Genomic DNA, 23,753 nt, shown 5'->3' on the forward strand with positions numbered 1-23,753 from the left:
GGAAGTACGTACACCAAAATGGAAACAATAATTGGTTTACCCTATCATTTTATCTATAACAGTAAAGAAGAAATAAATCATTCAAAAATCCAAATTTACAACAATTCAGAGCCTAAATGGAGATCAGAAGCTGGACAGGAGCTCCTGGATTCTCTTATTCTCTCGGAAAATGCACAGAAGTTTGCTATTGCTAGAGAAATTCATTCTTCAAAGAAATCGTGCTCTTAGACACCTGATGGGAAATTATGGAAAGAAACTATATACAGCCACAGGTAATGATGAATTATTGCTTAGGATGACCCATCTTCCTTATACAAACATGATTGATTTTCTCCACGAACTGAAAGCAGATAAGAAGCTAGCAGAGGAACAGTAGATTATAGTTTTGTAGAAACATTTCTAATTAGCCTGAATTAAAATGTTTAATTTAGTCTATTTTTTTGTCAAGTCATTACACCACTAGAGGTAGCTTTGCTAGATTTTCCAACAGAACCAGGCTGTTTACGTGATGTAATTCTGTTTAAAAAAACTACAGTATGGGCCCAGTTATGGGGTGATCTCAAATATAAGGCGACTCCTAGTTTTAGAAACCATGAAAGGAAAAAATATTTAGTGCCATAATATCCTTTGGTTCTGGTGTGCAAAATCAATGCTTAATTGAATTGCCTGCACGTGGATTAGTTGCAATAACTTATTATGTGTGAATATCTGACGTGTTGATGGAAGCTATCTGGATATCAAAGAATATTACAAGCTAAAGTAAAGGAAGGGGTCTGCAGCTAGCTGCAATTATAAATTTTAGAGCCTAATTATTAATCAAAATCATTGCTTATATTATGATATACATTAAAAAAAGACCACACGACTTGTTGTTGATACTTTTACTTGGCAAAGTTGTAATTAAATATATGTTTAAACAAACTATGACTTTATTTACATATTTATGTTTAATATTCATATTAAATAATGCCCTGGTAAGTTATTATTACATGTGTATTTACCATTTTTTGAATAAACTAAATAGGATAAACCATTTTAGCATATTTAGCAGAACATTTATTGGAGGAAAATATTTAAAATCAATTAATATAAACGAATGTTGTACAATTTCTTCAACAGAAAACCTTTTATCAATAATTAAAATAACAGCTAAAATAAAAGTATTAAACTTATAAGAGAGTTTTTTTCATGGTCTGTATGAATAATTCAAATGTGTTATTTTATATATTTTCTTAATATGCAACTTATAAATATGTTTTAATAGTTAATTTTTATTCTTTTTGCGTTTCATAGAGTAATTCAGACGACTTAATTTTATCAACGATTTTACTTGCCCTTGAAGAATCGAAGGAGAATGACTGAATTAGCACCTCCTGTTCGTGTTTCACCTTTTATTCGGGTATGTTGTTGTTTTTTTACGTGAACATAGTGATCAGAACAAAATTTATTATGTCATCCTTTGTAAAGTTCATATACCCATTACTTGCACTTAACTTATTTGCTTCTTTCACGAAATTTAAAAGTGTATTTTCATGAAGTTAAAATTTACGAAGCCAGACTCGAAAAGCGTTAGGCCTACTATAAGTAATACTAACGAACTTGTTTTTGTGACTACGACAAATAAAACAGTATATAGTTTAGAATTTATTCACTTTTCATCTTTTATGTATTCGTTTTAATTTAATTTTTACATATACATTTATTGCCTTTTGTTTTGCTTAGATTCAGCATACTGAAAATGACACTAGGCATATTGCCTTACCCCTTACGACGAGTAACGTTCAGTTTTAAGCTTTACAGTTGTTTGAAGTAGATTGGTGTCCCAAAATAAAGAATGTAATTAAAACAAACTCCAAACTGTCTTAACGCAACACTTCTCCAAACAGCTACATCAGCAGAATTTGTTGGTCTTACCTACGATAAAATTAACGTGACAAACGTATATAAGTGTAATCTCAGACAAAATTTGGCAAAGAGTAAATCAAATTAGAAGTGTGTGAGGAATAATACAGGAACAACAACTAACATATTCAAAATATACAAACAGTATATACGACCAATCATAGAGTATACTTGTCCAGCCTGGATCAATGTTACATTTATGAAAATTAAAAACTCGGAAGCTAAATGCAATACTCACCAATACCTACAAAGTTCCCCACGCAACAAACTTTAAATTCCTACACAAACATACAACTACTCCATGATAGACTTCTAAGCAGATCATTCACTTATTCTAAGAAAAACTTAACGAAATGTTATGCACATTTATATTGCTGTGTCATAGATGATGAAAATTATACTTCTCATCCTTAAATATGTACTATAAGTTTAGTAACATAACACCTGTTGTTAAACCTACCTAATTCATCATGTTTTTGTTTTATAATACAGTGTATTAAAATGGTATTTATGTAAATACACAAAGTAATCCAACAACATAAAAAATGTTGGAATATGTGAACTGTCTATATAGCAAATGTGTCCCAGTGTAAATGATGAGTGTTCGAACATAGACATGCTCCTGACAGGGGTTTTGGATTCATATGCATGAACATTTGTGAAAGCAGTACCCTTTTTTATGTTGCATTCAACATTTAACAGTTACTCCAAATAAGTTATTAATAACACCATTAATGCAGGAGGAAGAGGTCAAAATTGTACATGACCCTCACAGGTCACCCAAAGAACCTAAATACTGACAATTAGAAATGTCAAAGTAGAATGGCAACATATATGTTTACTGTTCTTTGTGTTACTGTATTTTTAAAAAGGTTTTGTTGATTTTCTCTTACAAAATTCAAAGTTACATCAGTAATCTTTTCAGTTAACAGCTGAACTTGTAAGCACTACACTATCATCAACTTCTGAGATATTGTGTCTTTTGTAAGCATTTGGAATAAGTTCTTTTCCTTTTTTACGGAGCATCAACAAAGCAACTTCTCCACCATTTTAACTCTTTTTCTATTTTGAAGTTAAATGTTACATTCTAAATCACTTCTCAGTGGAAAATAATGGAACAAATGAAGTGCAGTTACATTAAACATTTTAAATCTGTACAGTAACTGTACAAGAAATTATTAATTTCTTTTATATTTTGTCACAATAAAAGTATTTCATTGGCATCCTTCAAAGAAACTTTTGACTTGGTTACAAGATGCGTGACTTGCAAAACATCTTAAGGTGTTTAATTTCTAACTGTTTTAAACTGTAAAGATTGAACTTTTTTATATTATTGCTTGGGTTAATTAGTATTTTTCTTGACTCTTCATCTCCTACAGTAGCTGATTCCAATGGGCTACTTTGCTTTGTTTTGGTTACGTTGCACAATTTTGCTTGAGCAGAACTGGCTGTCAAAGGGTTTTTCAGAATATCATAATTTGACTTAATTTGAAGCTGTATGTGATCTTTGCACTTGTTTCTACTTCCATGCTGTTTTCTTATTGTTAAGTGTTTAGGCTTAACACAGTAATGTTGGGACCCTTCATTCTGGAACATCTGGATAGCTGATTTCTCTGCACTTCTTGGTACTTACTTTACAGGTGAATGTCACTCTGTGTCTTGATGTTTAGCCTGTCTAACCTGGAGTCATTGATGTCACCCCTGATATTACACGAGTCTTTCATCATGGGACTGTGAAAGCAACTGAATACAGTTCTAATAATGTTTGCCTGATTTAGAAAGTTTGCTGTCTTAAAACCAGAAACAATACACACGATTTTTGAAAACTGTCAGTGGTAATAAATGTAACTTTCAGATTTGCCTCCAACCAGCACTGTTGCCATGACACTAATGACAGCTACCCAGTCATCTTGTTAATTAACTTAAGTCTGTTAACAATGCTTCCTATATTCCATGATCTTTCATCTGTGTAATATGTATATTTAAAACATGTCATATAAGCACTATTCAGTTCTGAAAAAATATTTTACAGTAAATTAGGAAATATTAGAGCAAGTACAGTAACAAGATTCACAAAGAAGCAAAAACTATTTTAAAGTACTTATTGGTAGCACAGAAGATTTTAAAAATATAATTTACTACATTAAGACCATAAGTCTTTCTTATTGTTTGTTTGGAAATGTAGATACTGATATCTTGTTTCCAAGGCATAACAAGAGGTCATTCAGTTTGTCTTAGCTATCTCTCTCTCTCTTTTTTTTTTTACGACCTTACTTTAAAGTACATAAAGAAACTTCCTTTTTCCATCCAACTGTAAAATATTCACGTGGTCTCTAAACCTTTGTCCTCTTCTATGTAATGACCACCATATCTTTCTCGGTTACCTGTTTCACATTTCATCTTTGCTATGTATTTTTTGGCTTGTTGCAGGTGTAATTTCATGTCCATTTTCTACCCCTTGTAACAGTGGTTAATGTATGGTAGTGGTGAAACTAATTAGTAAACAAGGTTTTAAAAAGAAATCTTTGAGAGGGTAAATTTGTGATGGTTAGTTCCACACCACATCTGATACATATTTTAAATGTGACTAACAGATGTAATAAAAGTAGATACCTGAGCATGTTACTAATACAATAGGTAAACAATGACTTATAAGTATGATGAAGTGAATTATTTGTAGTGGAACGTGCTATATGTTTTGACAGATCAAGGTCTGTCTTCTACTTCAGTTGAAAGAGCCAAAAGGAAAATAGAAAATGAAGTATTTCTTACTCTGAAGAAAAGTTAATGTTAAAACATTAAACATTTTTTACATTAGTGGGCTACATACAGCTCATTCCAGTGAAATATTCTGATCATATGATGAAATTAGAGGTAGTGTGATTTTTACTATCCCTTTAAGACTTATAAAAGATGTTTTATGTTTGTTTTTTTCCCCCTCCACAGGTTTTTGCTTGTATGTACACTGTGCAGTGTTTCTTGTGATTTCATTCTGCAGTTTGGAGTGTTAATCTGACTTGATATTTTGTTAAATCTTGAGTGTTGTTGCTTTGTGTATATTTTATGTAAGTAACTCAGTTTGATTTAAAACTTTTGTATAGTCACCAACCTATAAAATATGAAAATAAATACAGACTACATATTTTGTTTTTTAATCTTTTCAGGCTTGTAGATGGGGAGCCCTTACAGCAGGTGTTTTATGGGGAATGACAAGATACAGTAAGCATTACAACTTGTTTTTAACTAAAATTACGGTTTTAAGAAATGTACAATTTTCATGAATGAATATTTCCCTCAAATAATAGAAAATATGTGTTAGATAAATCTGTGTTAATCATTTCCTTAAATAACAGTAAATCAGTAAATGTGCGTTAGATAAATCTGTATGGGTTGTTCCATGTCAAATCATCCAGGGGCTGCAGGTGACCCCACACAGAATGCCTTGAAAAAATTCTCATGTGCTCATGTACCCATATAATGAAAAATTTCCAAAGATTAGATCAATATCTCTAATAGTTTCTGATTTACAGCCCTGTAAAATTTAATTATTTTCATTTTTGGCAAATTCATTTTGGCAACTTTTGCTGCTCAAAGCTGCAAGAGTAATGGTGGTAGAAGGCTGAAATTTGCTACACTGACTGAATTAATATTACAGAATTCAAAAATGGTCTCAAACCAAGTTTATCTCTCTTAGGATTTGCATAGTGAGGCAGTAAAATTACCTGAAAACCCAAAATTGTAAAAAACATTGGTTTATGTAATAAGTTTATGTAAGATTTAATATGATACAAAGCTGAATTGTTTTTTTTTTCTAATTTCCTATAACATATCAGTTGATAAATCAGCAATTGTTGTAAATAAAAGTTTATTAGATCTGTAAAAAATTTAGCTGCATGCAACTTTTTATGATTTAGCTAAAAATAGCCCTACTTCAGGCTACAGTTTGACCATGTCACCAGTTATTCAGCCTTTTGAAATTTTTACCATATATTCTTAGCTCTCTGAATATGATCTACCAAAAAAAAATCAGGATGGTGTTCAACCTACTTTTTGAGATATGTTTTAAAATATCCTCTGACCATACATTTTTTGTTTTTAAAAAAATTAAGTTGAGGTGTGTTACTGTGTGCAAATATATCTATACAATTTTGAAAAATACCTGTCAGAATTTTATGAATCCCACTGAAATATTCTAATCAGCCTTAAAAATGTTAAATAATGAAGTTGTAAGGAACAAGACAGAATTAATTCATTTCTGAACAAGTTTACTGGCATAACTAGTTAGATCACATGGCAATGCAAATATATTGTGTATGCATTACAATTATGCAGATATGGCTGAGTTTAAGATTCATAATATAATAAATACAGAGGTAAATCAGACACAAAAAGCACAGTGCTACAACAGGGGATAACTGAGAAAGATTATAGTCATACCAAACCACAATAATTGTGACAATGAAATGTTTCAAAAACTGCTTTGGCAATAAGTTAGCCTTAACAACATCAAATAAACATTGCTTTGTTCAGACAGCTTGAATAAATTTCTGAAATTCAAGTTTGATTATGTTGAGATCACTTTGATTTAGAACACAGTGGTGAGCACTACTGCCTTGCACGGTAGGTGCACTTATCAGACAAAGAATATGTTGGAAAGAAATCCACCTTTCATCTTTACGTGACCTTGCAGGCCATGAGAACAGTTTGTTTCTTGATTTCTTCATAAATTACACCAACACATCGGAATGTTCATCTGATCTATCTTTTATGTTTCCCACGTACCATTCATGATCGTATATGCATGCCACATATTTCCCTGGCTGATAATTGTCATTGCTATCATTAGACCCTATTTGAGCTGCTGCAGCATCACTTTCACTGCTACTACCAACAGTTACAACTGTGTACACATCATCATCTGATAGCCTTCTCATGTACAATTTGTTGGTAGAGTGAGGAATAAAGCTATGATGTGGCCTAATACCTGCCACAGTTTTGCATTTTTCATAGTGCTCAAGTAGATCAAACTTTACACAATTCTGCAGGACTCATTCCTGATTGACAAGAAAGAACTGAATGCCCTGAATGTGGTCCTTTACTCGATGGTACATATCAGAGACACTTAAAATTTGATAATTTATTATTTTTCATAACCTTGATTTTTTTTAAGATCATGTTCAGAGATGTAAGAATATATGGTAAAGGCTGATTAGAATATTGCAATGGGATTCATAAATTATTTCAAAATTGTATGGATATATTTGCACTCAGTAACACACCAGAATTGAAGTTTTTGTTTTCAAGTAAACAACGTAAAATCAGAAGATACTTTAAAAAATTATAACTCAAAAATTAGGTTGAACACCATCCTGATTTTTTTGATAGATCATATTCAGAGATGTAAGAATATATGTTAAAAATCTGAAAAGGTTGAATAACTGGTGACATGGTCAAACTGTGGCCTGAAGTAGGGCTATTTTTAGCTAAATCATAAAACGTTGTATGCAACTAAATTTTTTACAGGAGATCTAATAGACTTTTAATTACAAAAAATTGCTGATTTATCAACTGATATATTATAGAAAAGTTGAAAAAAACATTCAGCTTTGTATCATATTAAGTCTTAGAGCTATGGCTTATTATATAAACCAATGTTTTTTATGATTTTGAGTTTTCAGGTGATTTTACAGCCTCACTATAAAATTCTAAGAGAGATAAACTTGGTTTGAGACCATTTTTGAATTCTGTGATATTAATTCAGTCAGTGTAACAAATTTCAGCCTTCTACCACCATTACTCTTGCAGCTTTAAGCAGCCAAAGTTGCCCGAAAATGTATTAGCCAAAAATAAATAAAATTTAACTAAATTTTACAGGGCTGTAAATCAGAAACTATTAGAGATATTGATCTAATCTTTGGCAATTTTTCATTATATGGGTAGATGAGCACACATGAATTTTTTTCAAGGCATTCTAAGGGGGGTCACCTGGAAAATTTTCCAAAATTTGGATGATTTGACATGGAATGATCCATATTAATTTTTCCCTTAAATAATAGTAAATGTATGTTAGATAAATCAGTATTAATTTTTCCCTTAAATAATAGTAAATGTATGTTAGATAAATCAGTATTAATCTTTCCCTTAAATAATAGTAAATGTATGTTAGATAAATCAGTATTAATCTTTCCCTTAAATATTAGTAAATGTATGTTAGATAAATCAGTATTAATCTTTCCCTTAAATATTAGTAAATGTATGTTAGATAAATCAGTATTAATCTTTCCCTTAAATAATAGTAAATGTATGTTAGATAAATCAGTATTAATCTTTCCCTTAAATAATAGTAAATGTATGTTAGATAAATCAGTATTAATCTTTCCCTTAAATAATAGTAAATGTATGTCAGATAAATCAGTATTAATCTTTCCCTTAAATAATAGTAACTGTATGTTAGATAAATCAGTATTAATCTTTCCCTTAAATAATAGTAACTGTATGTTAGATAAATCAGTATTAATCTTTCCCTTAAATAATAGTAAATGTATGTTAGATAAATCAGTATTAATCTTTCCCTTAAATAATAGTAAATGTATGTTAGATAAATCAGTATTAATCTTTCCCTTAAATAATAGTAAATGTATGTTAGATAAATCAGTATTAATCTTTCCCTTAAATAATAGTAAATGTATGTTAGATAAATCAGTATTAATCTTTCCCTTAAATAATAGTAAATGTATGTTAGATAAATCAGTATTAATTTTTCCCTTAAATAATAGTAAATGTATGTTAGATAAATCTGTATTAATCTTTCCCTTAAATAATAGTAAATGTATGTTAGATAAATCTGTATTAATCTTTCTCTTAAATAATAGTAAATGTATGTTAGATAAATCAGTATTAATCTTTCCCTTAAAATAATAGTAAATGTGTGTTAGATAAATCTGTATTAATCTTTCTCTTAAATAATAGTAAATGTGTGTTAGATAAATCTGTATTAATCTTTCTCTTAAATAATAGTAAATGTGTGTTAGATAAATCTGTATTAATCTTTCTCTTAAATAATAGTAAATGTGTGTTAGATAAATCTGTATTAATCTTTCCCTTAAATAATAGTAAATGTATGTTAGATAAATCTGTATTAATCTTTCTCTTAAATAATAGTAAATGTGTGTTAGATAAATCTGTATTAATCTTTCTCTTAAATAATAGTAAATGTGTGTTAGATAAATCTGTATTAATCTTTCTCTTAAATAATAGTAAATGTGTGTTAGATAAATCTGTATTAATCTTTCTCTTAAATAATAGTAAATGTGTGTTAGATAAATCTGTATTAATCTTTCTCTTAAATAATAGTAAATGTGTGTTAGATAAATCTGTATTAATCTTTCTCTTAAATAATAGTAAATGTGTGTTAGATAAATCTGTATTAATCTTTCTCTTAAATAATAGTAAATGTGTGTTAGATAAATCTGTATTAATCTTTCTCTTAAATAATAGTAAATGTGTGTTAGATAAATCTGTATTAATCTTTCTTTCTTAAATAATAGTAAATGTGTGTTAGATAAATCTGTATTAATCTTTCTCTTAAATAATAGTAAATGTGTGTTAGATAAATCTGTATTAATCTTTAATCTTTCTTAAATAATAGTAAATGTGTGTTAGATAAATCTGTATTAATCTTTCTCTTAAATAATAGTAAATGTGTGTTAGATAAATCTGTATTAATCTTTCCCTTAAAATAATAGTAAATGTGTGTTAGATAAATCTGTATTAATCTTTCCCTTAAAATAATAGTAAATGTGTGTTAGATAAATCTGTATTAATCTTTCCCTTAAAATAATAGTAAATGTGTGTTAGATAAATCTGTATTAATCTTTCCCTTAAAATAATAGTAAATGTGTGTTAGATAAATCTGTATTAATCTTTCCCTTAAAATAATAGTAAATGTGTTAGATAAATCTGTATTAATCTTTCCCTTAAAATAATAGTAAATGTGTGTTAGATAAATCTGTATTAATCTTTCCCTTAAAATAATAGTAAATGTGTGTTAGATAAATCTGTATTAATCTTTCCCTTAAAATAATAGTAAATGTGTGTTAGATAAATCTGTATTAATCTTTCCCTTAAAATAATAGTAAATGTGTTAGATAAATCTGTATTAATCTTTCTCTTAAATAATAGTAAATGTGTGTTAGATAAATCTGTATTAATCTTTCTCTTAAATAATGGTAAATGTGTGTTAGATAAACCTGTATTAATCTTTCTCTTAAATAATAGTAAATGTATGTTAGATAAATCTGTATTAATTTTTTCCTTAAATAATAGTAAATGTATGTTAGATAAATCTGTATTAATTTTTTCCTTGAATAATAATAAATGCATGTTAGATAAATGTTGCATATTTCAATTAGTCATTAAAAAAAGGTACAAAATGTTACACAGGTTTTGATTTTAAATAAAGATGTTTGATCTAATTAGTAAATTTAAGCTAATAACATACAATATACTTTTTAATTATTTTCATAAAATAGTAATATATTTCAATATTAAGAATTTCCAAATATTCCTCTTATTTTGTTAAATTTAACATGATTTTTGTACTTGGTAACTCTCATAAAACCTAGCAGTCGTGTTGTGGTTGTTGTATAAAACTTCAAAAACCTTTTACACTGTAATTTTATATATAACATAAACTTTGAGGTTACCTCAAGGACTTGATGTTGTAAAGTTAACAATTTTAGTAATTTAATAATAGTTTGATTAAATGATCATTAATTGCAGAAAAGCTATTTTAATTATATCATAGTTTTAGAAAGATTTTTGGGAAGTGATCCGTAACTTAGACTGTAAATCTAAATGGAAAGAAAATTTGACGTGTTTCACATAGCAGCAAGGACTGAGAGAACAAACTCTCCCATGTGGTGAAATATTGATCTTATGAAAACAAAAGCAAATTGATCCAATTAATTTTTCTTTCACTTTATTGTTATATGATGCAAATCACAAGTTTGTGTTTCACTTGGTATCAATATAGACAGAAGATGACTTCTCATGAAATTGTATAAAAGATTAAATATGTTCAAAGAACTTTGGTGTACACTTCTACAAAGTAACTTCAAGTGTAATTCTTAGTTTATGTTAAAATGTGTTTCTATTTTATACTTTTCCTAATTTTTAGGGTCTCTCAGTAAGAAAGAGAATGCATTGAGAGAATATGAAGAAAAACAACGTGTTATTTTAGAAGCTCGGAGAGCAGAGGAAAAGAAAAGAGCTAACAAAGGTAAATACCTTCTGTTTGGTTTTATGTTGAAAATTTTGTTAATTGGATGTTTGCAAAGAGGTTAAAGATTTGAGGGAATGTAGGTAATGAAGATATGTTTATATTAGGTTGAGGAATAATTCGTGAGCATTTTTAAATAATTTCATTCAAGCATTACATGCAAGACTATACAATACTTCAATGCATGAACACATTACACCCAAAACATTTATTATGATACTTTATTTCATGTTATACCTAGGTATATAGTATGCATTGTTTTAAACGAAATTGCAAGAAATTAAATGCGAAAAGCAGATGGTGTCGAAAATGCTCGATTTTGTCCACTTGTCAGTCCATTTAATGAGCTGAAAATGAAAGCAAAAATTAAAGACATATGAAAATCAAACACACCATCTATTAGAGCAAAAAATTATCTACCAAATGACATGAAATATTTTGCGAAAGCATTTCATTTATGAATATATTTGTTTAACTTGAAAAACGCTCACGAATTATTCCTCAACCCAATACATGATATATGTTCCTTTGTTCAATACAGAAGTAGAGTCCTTTGCTCATCATTAGCAACCTAAAGTACTTTAGTAATTGAAACATTATACATCAAAACTAAATACATTGTGCATATGAAGCCTAATTTATTGATTTTGCTCTGATCTTCTGCCTGGCACTGGTTTTCCATGAATTCAATAAAATTATTCCATTGCAGCAGTAGTAGTAAATCAAAGAAAATATTACATCTCTCTGTTGTCCTTTCTTTACATAAATTCACTTTTTTGTGAATAAAATAAATTAATTACAATGTATTTACACATTACTCTTTTTTTAATTACTTTTACTTCTTGTTCTTTCAGAGGAACTGTTGTATCTAGCAAAGGAAAGTGGAGTTCCAATACCCCCAAATTTTGAAGAACAGTTTAAATGAATTTTCTCTTCTAGAGACAATTAATTAATTAAACCAATCATTCTTTCTGTTTAGAGCAAATCACAAAATACTAGATGTTCCATGATTAATGAAAGTGTGGATCATTAGTGCAGATGTAGGGAACATGAAATTTATAATAAATGTTTGTTTTTCAAGAGAAAATACTGATCTGAGTAAAGATGCTTGTATACAGCTTGGGTCAGAGGTTATTGTTTTATTAGACGTTCTCATGCAGTAAGCTAACACAAGGAGGTCAGTTACATTGAAACTTTGTTTGTAAAAGTATTGCTATGGCTTTATTGCTTCCTTGAAAACTTGTTTTCTTCATCCGTATTCTCAGGTACGGTAAATGAATACGTAACTAAATCATACAGGGTGTCTTAAGTCTGGAACGATAGGTGATGTGTAATTTTTCGTTATTTCAGATAAGGGCTCATTATGGCTCTGTCATAGCATGAGAAGGTTGAGTTAATCCAAACTATTCTTGATTTGAATACAATAACAGTATGCTGAACACATTCTGTAAATTTATGGCTGTGGTTCCAGACTTTTTATCTACACTGAAGATAGAACAGTACTGTTATTTATGAAGGTCTTACTTATTTCAGTTATGTGAAAGTGCATACTTAATCATATTCTATTAAAATAAATGACCAAGAAAGTCATGATTTTGTGAATTAGAAACTTGCTGGTGGTTGTCTGTGCCAAGTTACATTAACTTTCTTAAGAGAAGACCAAACTGAAACTTACACTATAGAAGTTTCACGTACAAGATGAGATGTAGTTGGTTTGATAATGTGTTAGGTTTCATCTATCCATATTTATTGATGTAAAAAACAATAATAACTATCAAGGATACACCAAGCAATTCCTTAATTATATATGTAAAAATGGCTCGTTTGGGTTGGGAAAATTTCTTACGTAGAGGAGCAAACAACGTTTCAACCTTCTTCGGTCATCATCAGGTTCACAAAAATTCCTTAATTACCTCCACCAAGTTTACTCTGTACATAAATAATTTGATCTCTCCTAACAGTGAAGATTTGATCTGGTAAAGCTTATGTCATATTTCTCTTTCTTATGCCTGTACCTTAAGCCTTACTTTTCATAAATCAAATTGGTTGGTAAGTACAGGGTGTTTGGAAAGTCACTGTACACTTGTATATTTATTAGCAGACATGTTTCAATATAGAATACAGGAGGTAAATATGAATGACAATTATAAACACTGTTGAAAGTGACCCCCGTTGGCATCAATACAATCTTGGATCCTTCTTATTTTGTTTCTAAACACCGCTATCAGTTGCTGGCTTGAAATAGACTTAATAAAATATGATTACAAAACTGCACAGTGACTTTCCGATCCGTACATGGATTGTTTCTTTTAATTCTCTTAAACTCTCAAATACACATCTCTCTTGCAAGTCACCTAACACACTTGTGAATAAAAATAAACCATTTTAGCACTGTCACATGGAAATAATTCAAGTATAATTTGGGTAGAGATCACAGAACGAAAGAAGCCCATGCTATGAAAGAAAGGATCCCAGAGATTAACTATATTTTAATATGGTCACAGTTGGACTATCAGAAAGTAGTAAAAGATGGTAAAAAATCACCATTTCATCATTAGTGCCGCCCATGGTTTATACAGTAACAATATAGTTCCAATCACGTTGAAAGACAATAGCTTCTGCCTGGCCCAAGTATCCGAAATCAACAGAATTGGGACTACTGATAGTATTGGGAAAGATGCAAGTGTGCCCCAATGCCATCAGAAGTTGCCATGGGTGACAGTGTCAGAATGGTTAGACAGCCTTGTTATACATTATAGATACCGTCATATCCTTTTGTCTGTTAGGACACGGACGTGTTCATGCTTACACAATTTTTAAGCAGTGGGTTTGTCGACGTTCTTCCCAGAAACTGGCTTCAGGCAAAATAAAATAAGGCAGTATTTCCATTATCGTGTATGATACCTATATGCTTCTAACATCTGTGTTAGCGAGCGGAGGTTTCTACCCATCAGATTACCAAACAAGATGAAGTTTCTTGTCGTTTATCTCGAGCCACAAAACGATGGTTTATAGATCAGAGTTTTATCACTTTCCTATTTTCATATATATATCCTAGTGAGCATGCGTGAATCATACATGATCATTCCATACGAAAGTGTCCAAACAACCAACTTTCAGGGACACCCTCATCCAAATTCGTCTCTTCAGGAGTGGGTGTCAAGGTCAAATGTCATATCTTGTAAAAATGTCTACATCCTGTTCCTGTCTTCAGTATTCCAAAGTTGTATTCTCTGATTGTCGCAGATTGCCTAGTTGCTTTGGGCCATAAAACGCCAAAACAACCACCACCATCTGTCCACTGACTAGAATCTTATACCCACTGTTTCCTGTTAACTTCTTTCTGTTTATTTGTAGGTTATGTAACTAAAGGAACATGACCAAGAGCTGGAGTTGAAGTTTATTTTTTAACTATGTTCTTACAAACTGAATATAAGAACAAGGACGGAAACTCGCGTTGACGAAAAACCCACTTGAACTAAAAATGTATTTTAAAAACGGCTGGTTATAGGTATTAGTACTTTAATTAAAATAAAATACAGAACAACGTTATGACCTTCCTAGGTCATCTTCAGGTTAATATTTTCTACTTTCAAACTGACTTCTTGAAAAAATTATATTTCGACGTATTGTATTTCTACCTACTCTGTATTTTAACGATAGCTTTTAGATTCGATAGATGGCGCTATGTATTAACAAAAATGCAAGAGCACTTAAAAATCGACTACGTAGATAGAATGAATTTTGTGACTGGCAGTTGAAGCCACTTTCGTTTGTAAAACCTGTAGCAACATCTTTAGCTATTGTGATAATTATATTCGATCGTCCTTGAAATGTACATGTTGGCTCAAATATGACTAAATATTTGTCCAGATTGTACTGAAGTACGTTCAGGGAATTAGCCAATGCAAAGGGCGTGTTTTAATGTTTTTTATCTTACGAAAAGGTGTGTTAATTTCCATAACCTGTTAGGCCTTATCATTTCAAAGATGGCTGTCCAATTATCTATTAATACGTTTGCTGCCTTGTGTTACATCGGTGGGACAGATATTAACAAATGGCTTCAATAAGCTAATCAAGGAGTCTATATAAACATTAGACACCTGGCTTAAATGTAAAAAGAAACTTGTGGTCACCACTAGGGTATGAATTATTAATACTGCTGGTGGCAGTGAACGTATTAAAATATAATTCAATTCGAAAAACATCATTGAAATGAAGGTGGAAAATTCAAATTTAATTGCAATACAAGTAATATTTGTAGTGTTAGAATTATAGCAAATATAAAAGTGTGTATTACGTCATCTTGCTGGCATTTGTGTAATTAACCAATGGTCCCTAAACAACAAAGTTGATCCAGTTTCCTACTATTAATGGTCATCTGTATGTTATTTTCCAACTTCTTGCGACATGTTATCCACAAAGTAGAATAAGACGGTTTCTTTTGTCACTCTTATTTAAAACAATTATATATTCCATAAGTTGGAAATAAAAATAAATATTGGATAAACCCGAAATGATGCAGTCAATTTAACTTTACTCTTCTTACTACTTCACACTTTATCCTGTTTTCCAAGCTTATCATATTACTTAGAACCTCTGACGTTGAACGGTAGATTATAACGTAATATATTTAACGTTTTGTAATAACTTCCACGTGATGTTTGCAAAACTTGACAATGAATAAAATCTTAAGGTCAACGTTACGTAAGCAAGACAAACTTGGATATGGGTGTGTGAAAATACTCGAATACTTAATTACATCATGATTCAAGTAGCCCAAGAGTTGGCGGTGGGTGGTGATGAATAGATGTCTTCCCTCTAGTCTTACACTGCTAAAGTAGGGACGACAAGTGTAGATAGTACTTGTGTAGTTTTGCGCGAAATTAAAAACAAACTGTTAGGAAAAGGACAATTTTTGAAATAACGGCAACAGAATCAGTTTTTTTTTTTTTTTACCTTTGAGAAAAAACTCAAATATTAATTTCGTTCTAAACCAGTCCTTTTTTATTGGCATCGCTTCAGAATTTGACCTTATCCTTAAGTAATATTTTAAGAATGACATTCGGGTTTTCAACCTGTACGGATCTTACGAACTAAATGGCCACGTCAGAAATCCTTGTAGTTCAAGCATAGCCATCCCTTGAAATAATGGTCAAGGGGAGGTCAGCAGTAACCGAGGCCACAAGGGTTTTGAATAGAATAATGATATTGATTTAGGAAACTGTGTACTTCTAGCAACTTAACACCCAACTTCCGTTTCTCTTATGTCTTTGTTTGAAATGAGCTTGTGTCAGTTTATTGTTATGTTTGTCACGAAATATCCCCCTGTGGGATAGCGTACGGTACGTCTTTGGATTTACAATGCTGAATTAATCAGGGGTCCGAATACTCTTGGTATACACAGAAAATAGCCCTTTGGAGTTGCTGTGAGAAAACAGACATCCGTAACGAAATTTATTTTCAAATTCCTTACCTCTGATCACCACGTAACCCCCAGGGGTTCCTAGGTACCCCTTACTTTATTCATTTGGGGGAGGAACACTGATGACTGCAGGATACCTGATTTACTATGTCAATTGTAACTACTAAAATCAAAGTTGAAACAGCGATTTCCTCTGTTCCTCATTAACAGAAACCCTTCGCCACCCTGTCAAAAATTAGGGTCATGTGCTCGCCTACTGGTTCCACCTCTCATGTTTCTATGAGTTTCATAACAATTTATATTTCCCCCTTGGCTATTATCTTAGTGCCACTTTAATTATCATGAGGCTTCTAAGGGTTTCTGTATATACCCTGAAAGGATTATACCCCTACTTTATTTATTGTCTCATTCTTAGGAGTTTTACAGCCATTTTGAGAACCCCTTCATTCCAATGTTGTTGTAGAAGCTACTTCCCGAACTCTAATTGCCACGAAACTTTCAGGGGTTCTTGGTGTGGCCCATGCCTCTCTAAGGCACCTAGTGCCCACCGCTAGTACAGCGGTAAGTCTACGATTTACAACGCTAAAATCAGGGGTTCGATTCCCCTCGGTGGGCTCAGCAGATAGTCTGATGTGGCTTTGCTATAAGAAAAACACACACTCTAAGGCACATAGAACTTAGATAATGTGTTGAAAATATTTACACTAATATGAAGCATTTTGCCGATAGGGATTTATTTCCACAATATTTTGCGCTGGTATAAAACATAACCGCTTGTCAAATAACATGCACGTATGCACGCACCCCCACCGTCCTCGTAATGAACGAAATAAATGTCACACTTGACGAGTGACTTCTGCGACTAATGCCTAAACCTTTTGTGAAAGAAAAAAAATTTTGTGATTGTTATGATAATGTTACAAAATCTGAAAATTTTTAAGGAATTGATGCTCATTCCTGTAGTTCTGATATTAAACTAACGACTACCAAACAATCTTAGCCAGGTGGTTAGGGGGTGCTCGACTCGTAATCTGAGAATCACGAGTTCGAATCCCTATCACACTAAACATACTCGTCTTTCCAGCCGTGGGGGCGTTATAATGTTTCGCTCAATCCCACTGTTCGTTGCTAAAAGATTAGCCCAAGAGTTGGCGGTGGGTGGTGGTGACTAGCTGCCTCCCTTCTAGTCTTGCACTGCAAAATTAGAGACGGCTAACGCAGGTAGTCCTCGTGTAACGTTGCGCGAAATTGAAGCCAAACCAAGCCCTTCTGAGCGATTATAAATTACGGAAGTACCGATTTCAAATATGTTTTTAATTTTCGTACCTCACTTATCTTAAAAATTATCCTAACATCGTTGGTGTTTCGTTTTGTATTGGCTCGGTATGGCCAGGCAGCTGGGACGCTCGACTCCTGATCGAACCCGCGACCCTCAGATTGCGAGTCGAGCGCCCCCTAGCCCACAAATATATACATTTAATTCCACATCTTGCTTATTGCGAGTTTTATTAGGAAAGTTTGTTTTTTTTTGCTTTTAGATCAACAATGAAAAATATAATTGTAATACGCAAAAATAAGTGTTAACACTTAAAAATCCACCGTTTAATTTGTAGATCTCAAAGTGTTTATAAAACCAAATGAACATGATTAAAAGATGATATGTCTAGTTGTTAAGGATTTTTACTCTGCGTGTACCAGAGATAACCTAGTCCTCATAGTTTTACAATGCTTGTATGTGACCATTTTGAGCTCCTGTTGTTTAACACCCACTACACATAAGTGATGAACTGTTATATTTCTTTATAAACCCCTCTTTTATTTTTTCACATAAACAAATGAAAGTTGTATAAAATTGTATACAGACTTCGATGTGTCACAAATTATAGGCCAAACCAGTATCGGCCCTTTAAAATCGTTTGTGTGTGTTTATGTGTTTTTAGTGCCAGATGTTTGCAGTTATAGTCTGAGTTCAGTTGTAATTTTCAAAAGACGCTTGGTTTTATGATTTGCACGAAATTAAACTTTTGTTTGTATTTACCTTTCAAATTCCTGAGTCATTTTACTCATTTCGTATTAATTACCTTATTATTATTACATATACATTAGGATTAATTCCGGAAATGTCCAGTTCACGTGCGATATTTTGGGCTTCTGACCTTGAGGCTTACCAATGTTAAAGATAAAGCTTCATGAAATTTACTTAAGAATTCTTAAAGCTAGTACTGGATGAAACCATGCCTTATGAAACCGGAAATCCTGGAGGCCCTATTTCCTTTCTACATGAACGCCCCCTGTTGTTGATACATGGAACACTCAAAGCTGTTATTATATCATACCTCAAAGGTAAAATAAAGATGGAAAGAAAAATAACATCTTTCTCTTGAACAAAACAACACTAAAACAAAACACCCATCATTACTAACACATACGTGCGTGTCTTGTTTAGGTAAACAATGTTTTAGGTGGTAAGAATAATTTATTTTTGACAGTAAGACAATTTTTCATCCACCTGCGGAAATTTATGTAGACCTTTATGACGTCAAGCGTAGGAAGATACGCACTTATAGTCTGAAATGTTGTTTGTTTATTTGTTTTGAATTTGGTGCAAAGCTGTAGGAGGCCTATCTGCGCTAGCCGTTCCTCATTTAGCAGCGTTGGACTAGAGGGAATACAGCTAGTCATCACCACCCACCGCCAGCTCTTAGGCTATTTTACCAACGAAGAGTGGGATTGACCGTAATATTATAACACCCTCACGTCTGAAAGAGCGAGCATGTTTGGTGGGATAGAGTTTCGAATCAGCCATCCTCAGGTTGCTAATCAAGTGTCCTAACCCTCTGGCCAAACTGGACCTGGAGCAACATACGCAATTCTCCAATCCTCATGAACTTGTCCACTGTTTATTGACCTACACAAAGGGCTGCGTGAGTTCAAATCCCCGTCCCACCAAATATGATCGCCCTTTCTGCCATGGAGACATTATAATGTGACGGTCAATCCTATTTTTCGTTGGTAAAAGAGTAGCCCAAGAGTTGGCGATAGGTGGTGATCAGACTAGTACCTTTCCTTCTAGTCTATCACTTCAAAATTAGGAGCAGCTAACTCAGAAAGTCCTTGTGTAGTTTTGCTCAAAAGTGAGAAACAAACAAGTCTTTGACCTATTTTAAAACTCTGGTCCTGGTGCTTTATCTGTTTTTATCACTTACTACGATAACAATATAATCAAAAAGTATATTCTACGTTAAAAGTGTCGAAACTAAACTTCAGTAAGTTCACTGTTTACTTTTCTTTTATGAAGAGTACTTAGATTAAGAGATCTTAACCTATACCCATAAGATAACACTTTTAAACCATTTCCCCACTTTTCTTCTTTTTGTTTAATCTTTGTATAACTTTTCCTGGTTGTTGTTTGTGTAGAATATGAACTAAACAGAAATGTTTACATTACGCAAAAAATCACGAGGGATACACTTATCTGCTTTCCGTGAAGGTTTGGTTTGTCTCGAATTTTACGCACAGCTACAAGAGAGCTATCTGCGCTAGCCGTTCCTAATTTAGTGGTGAAAGACAGCTTGTTATTACCACCAGTCGTCAACTCTTCGGTTATTCTTTTATCAACGAATAGTGGTATTGATCGTCACTCTTATGATAACCCCACGGCTTAAAGGGTGAACACTTATGGTGAAGAGTTTTGATTCCTCGAGACATATTGCAAATCTAGCGCCCTCAACATCAGGCCTAAGTGATTAACACTGTATAAAGTGTTTCACGTGAAATAAAAAATTAGACCAGTCTGAGTTGTAAATTTATCAGAAGTATATCTAGCTTTACAGGACAGAGTGTACAACCTTTATTTTTCCGTTCCTTTTTTAACATGATTGAAATAATCTAACAATTAAAAATTAACTTCTTATTTGGTCCCACTGATGCACTTGTTAAGGATTTAATATTCTTTTTTCACGAAGAGAAATAAAGAAAAACAAGCCTGAATTACCTATCTATTTTAATTTTTTGACTAAAATTAATTATGGATTAGTTATTTTAATTTTTATGTTAAAGATTAATTATGGATTATCTATTGTAAGTTTTAAGCTAAACACTATTTATGAATTACATATTTTAATTTTTAGGCTAAATATTAATTACAGATTATTTATTTCAATGTTTAGGCTGAAAGTTTAATTGTAGATTATCTGTTTTAATTTTTAGGCTAAAGATTAATTGTGAATTATCTATTGTAAGTTTTAAGCTATATTTTAATTTTTAGGCTAAAAGTTTAGTTGTGAATTATATGTTTTAATTTATAGGCTAAAGAATAATTATGGATTGTATATTTTAATTTTTAGGCTAAAGATTAATTGTGGATTGTCTATTTTAAGTTTAAAGGTAAACATTAGTTATATACTGTATATTTTAATTTTTAGGCTAAATATTAATTATAGATTATTTATTTCAATACTGAGGCTAAAAGTTTAATTGTAGGTTATTTGTTTTAATGTTAAAGTTAAAGAGAGGGATGGATTATCTGTTTTAACTTTCAGGCTAAAGATTAGGTATGGATTATTTATTTTAATTTCTAGACTGAATATTAATTATGGATTATCCATTACGTAAGAAGAGAAGCTTTAACAACTTATTTCTTGCAGAAGTTAATATGATATAATTTTAGGTCAAATGCAGATTAAAACCAGTAAGGTATAGAGGGAGTACCCTTTCGACTTCAAGAAGGTTATACATGTTAAAAGTAAACGCCTAACTAAGCTACTAACGAGATTGTCTTACATAACTACTAAATGACTAAGCTATAGAAAATAACCGAACAGCTACATTCTAAAAGTTACAGTATTAAAATCATTATTTACGTTGAGGTCTTGATGTTAAAAATAAAATAATGTATGAAGTAAAAGTGTTTGCAGCTGGTTGATTGTCTTTCTGTGTGATCTGTGGTTCAAAGTAAGGACGGTGCAACACTATCTGGGTGTGACATGTGAGTAACTGGACACCCCCACAGAAAGAAGAGCCGAAGACTTGATCGTTGCTTAGTTCCCCTAGCGTGTAAACGCTAGCTATCTATAAATATTTTAACTCTGTAAAGTACTGTTGGTTAAAATAGTGTTGGTCAATAATTCTTGAGGTATTTTCTCCAATGACTGAGCACGTTCATTTTGCTCATTTTATTTTTCAACTACAGAAAATACTGTTCTGTAGAACACACATACTATACTATTGTGCTTACTAAATTATTATAGTGTATTATTATGATTTTATACCTACACGCTAGGGGAATTTAGCAGCGATCAAGTCTTTGGCTCTTCTTTTTGTGCGTCCAAATTACCAACCAACTTTTAAATTTTACTCTCTTTAGTGACGTCACTAACGGAAATCCGTAACGAGATCCTGTAACGACATTTTGCGAGATTCAGTCTACGCAAGCGACATCTCCAGGGTGGAGGTTAACCTCAATTTTGACTTGATTTTTTTTGATGATGTAATCTTTAGACATGAGCGTAGAAGTGTAACATAATTTAATGAAAGTGAAAGCGTGCCCGAACTCTGAACTTCTAAAACTTTTTTTTCATATTGTTCGATCTTGTGCTATTGCCCTAAATAAATCATGTTTCTATCATTATCTAAAAGATGAATTTCAAGGAAGGTTCTTTTAAATTTGAACAAGTTTTTAACAAAATTACAAAATGTCATTATTTATTGACTAACATTAATAAGGCCTCCAAACAGATACTGTCGAAATCTATAAACTGCTTTAACTCTTATAAATTACTTAAAGGTTGGAGTGATTACTCTGTTTATGATTCATATTTCGCGCAAAGCTGCACGAGGGCTATCTGCACTAGTCGTCACTAATTTAGTGGTATAATACTAGAGGGTTTGGTTTGTTTTGATTTTCGCGCAAAGCTACACGAGGGCTCTCTGCGCTAGCAGTTCATAATTTAGCAGTGTAACACTAGAGGGAAGGCAGCTAGTCATCACCGCCAACTCTTGAGCTACTCTTTTTACCAACGAGCTCGGCATGGGCAAGTGATTAAGACATTCGATTTGCAATCTTAAGGGTTGCAGGTTCGAATTCCTGTCACACCAAATATGCTCACCTTTTCAGCCGTGGGCGCGTTATAATGTTATGGCCAATTCCACTATTCGTTGGTAAAAGAGTAGCCCAACAGTTGGCGGTGAGTGGTGATGACTAGCTGCCTTCCCTCTAGTGTTACACTGCTAAATTAGGGACGGCTAGTGGAAATAGCCCTCGTTTAGCCTTACGCGAAATTCAAAACAAACAAATTTTACCAAAGAATAATAGGACTGACCGTCACTTCATAATTCCCCCACATCTGAAAGGGTGAGCACTTTGATGTGACGGGGATTTGAATCCGTGGCCCTCAAATTGCCAGTCGAGCACCTTAACCATCTGGCCATGCTAGACCGAAGGATTGGTTGTTACGTTATGACGCCCTCACGAAGCAAGCATGTTTGGTGACGGGGATTCGAACCTACAACTTGTAGATTGTGATTTTAAAGAAGACTATTTCAAGGTATGTGAGATATTTTTCGTCCCACGGTAGATCAGCAGTAAATATGTAGGCTTATAGTGTTAAAATCTAGGGTTCGATTCCCTGTAGCAGACAGAACGCTTATTGTGTAACTTTGTTCTTAAACAAACATATGAAAAAGCGAGTTTTACTAAAATTACTTATTATAAAAAGTTATTTACCTGAGGTAATATATCAGTGTATATTACTTACTTTTTCATAAACTTATTACATAAAATGTTATTAAAACACAATAACAAAAAAAATATATGCTATTTTTGATATCACGGTCAATCATGAAATGCAAGAGTTTTCATTAAACAGTTATAACTTAAGCGTTTCAGCCCAGAGTAATGGATCAGTTCTAAACAAAGGTTGTAATTAACAAAGACTATACTTATAATTCTCCGGCTTGGAATAGGCATCCACATTACAACAATTTTATTATTACGATAAATAGTTTAAATAAGAGGTTAATGTTAGGCCTATTATTATATTTCTAAACACTAAATTGCTCATCAAGTCTCTTAGGGATTTTCAAAAATTAGAAAATTCCTAACATAATAACAGCATATACGCCATATTCATTACCGACTACGCGTTT

At 32.0% G+C, this 23,753-nt stretch overlaps 1 protein-coding gene across 1 annotated transcript; it reads left to right on the forward strand.

Moving 5' to 3' along the window:
- The first annotated feature begins 1,287 nt into the window (after positions 1-1,287).
- On the forward strand, positions 1,288-12,269 carry ATPsynE (ATP synthase, subunit E). The gene is made up of 4 exons (XM_076508225.1): positions 1,288-1,399; positions 5,067-5,121; positions 11,081-11,182; positions 12,037-12,269. Exons 1-4 carry the CDS (start codon positions 1,355-1,357, stop codon positions 12,105-12,107), a joined length of 273 nt encoding a protein of 90 aa, XP_076364340.1. The 5' UTR covers positions 1,288-1,354; the 3' UTR covers positions 12,108-12,269.
- The last annotated feature ends 11,484 nt before the right edge of the window (positions 12,270-23,753 follow it).

The sequence above is a fragment of the Tachypleus tridentatus genome, chromosome 6, assembly GCF_004210375.1.
Source record: "Tachypleus tridentatus isolate NWPU-2018 chromosome 6, ASM421037v1, whole genome shotgun sequence".
In the NCBI taxonomy this organism is placed as follows: domain Eukaryota; kingdom Metazoa; phylum Arthropoda; class Merostomata; order Xiphosura; family Limulidae; genus Tachypleus; species Tachypleus tridentatus.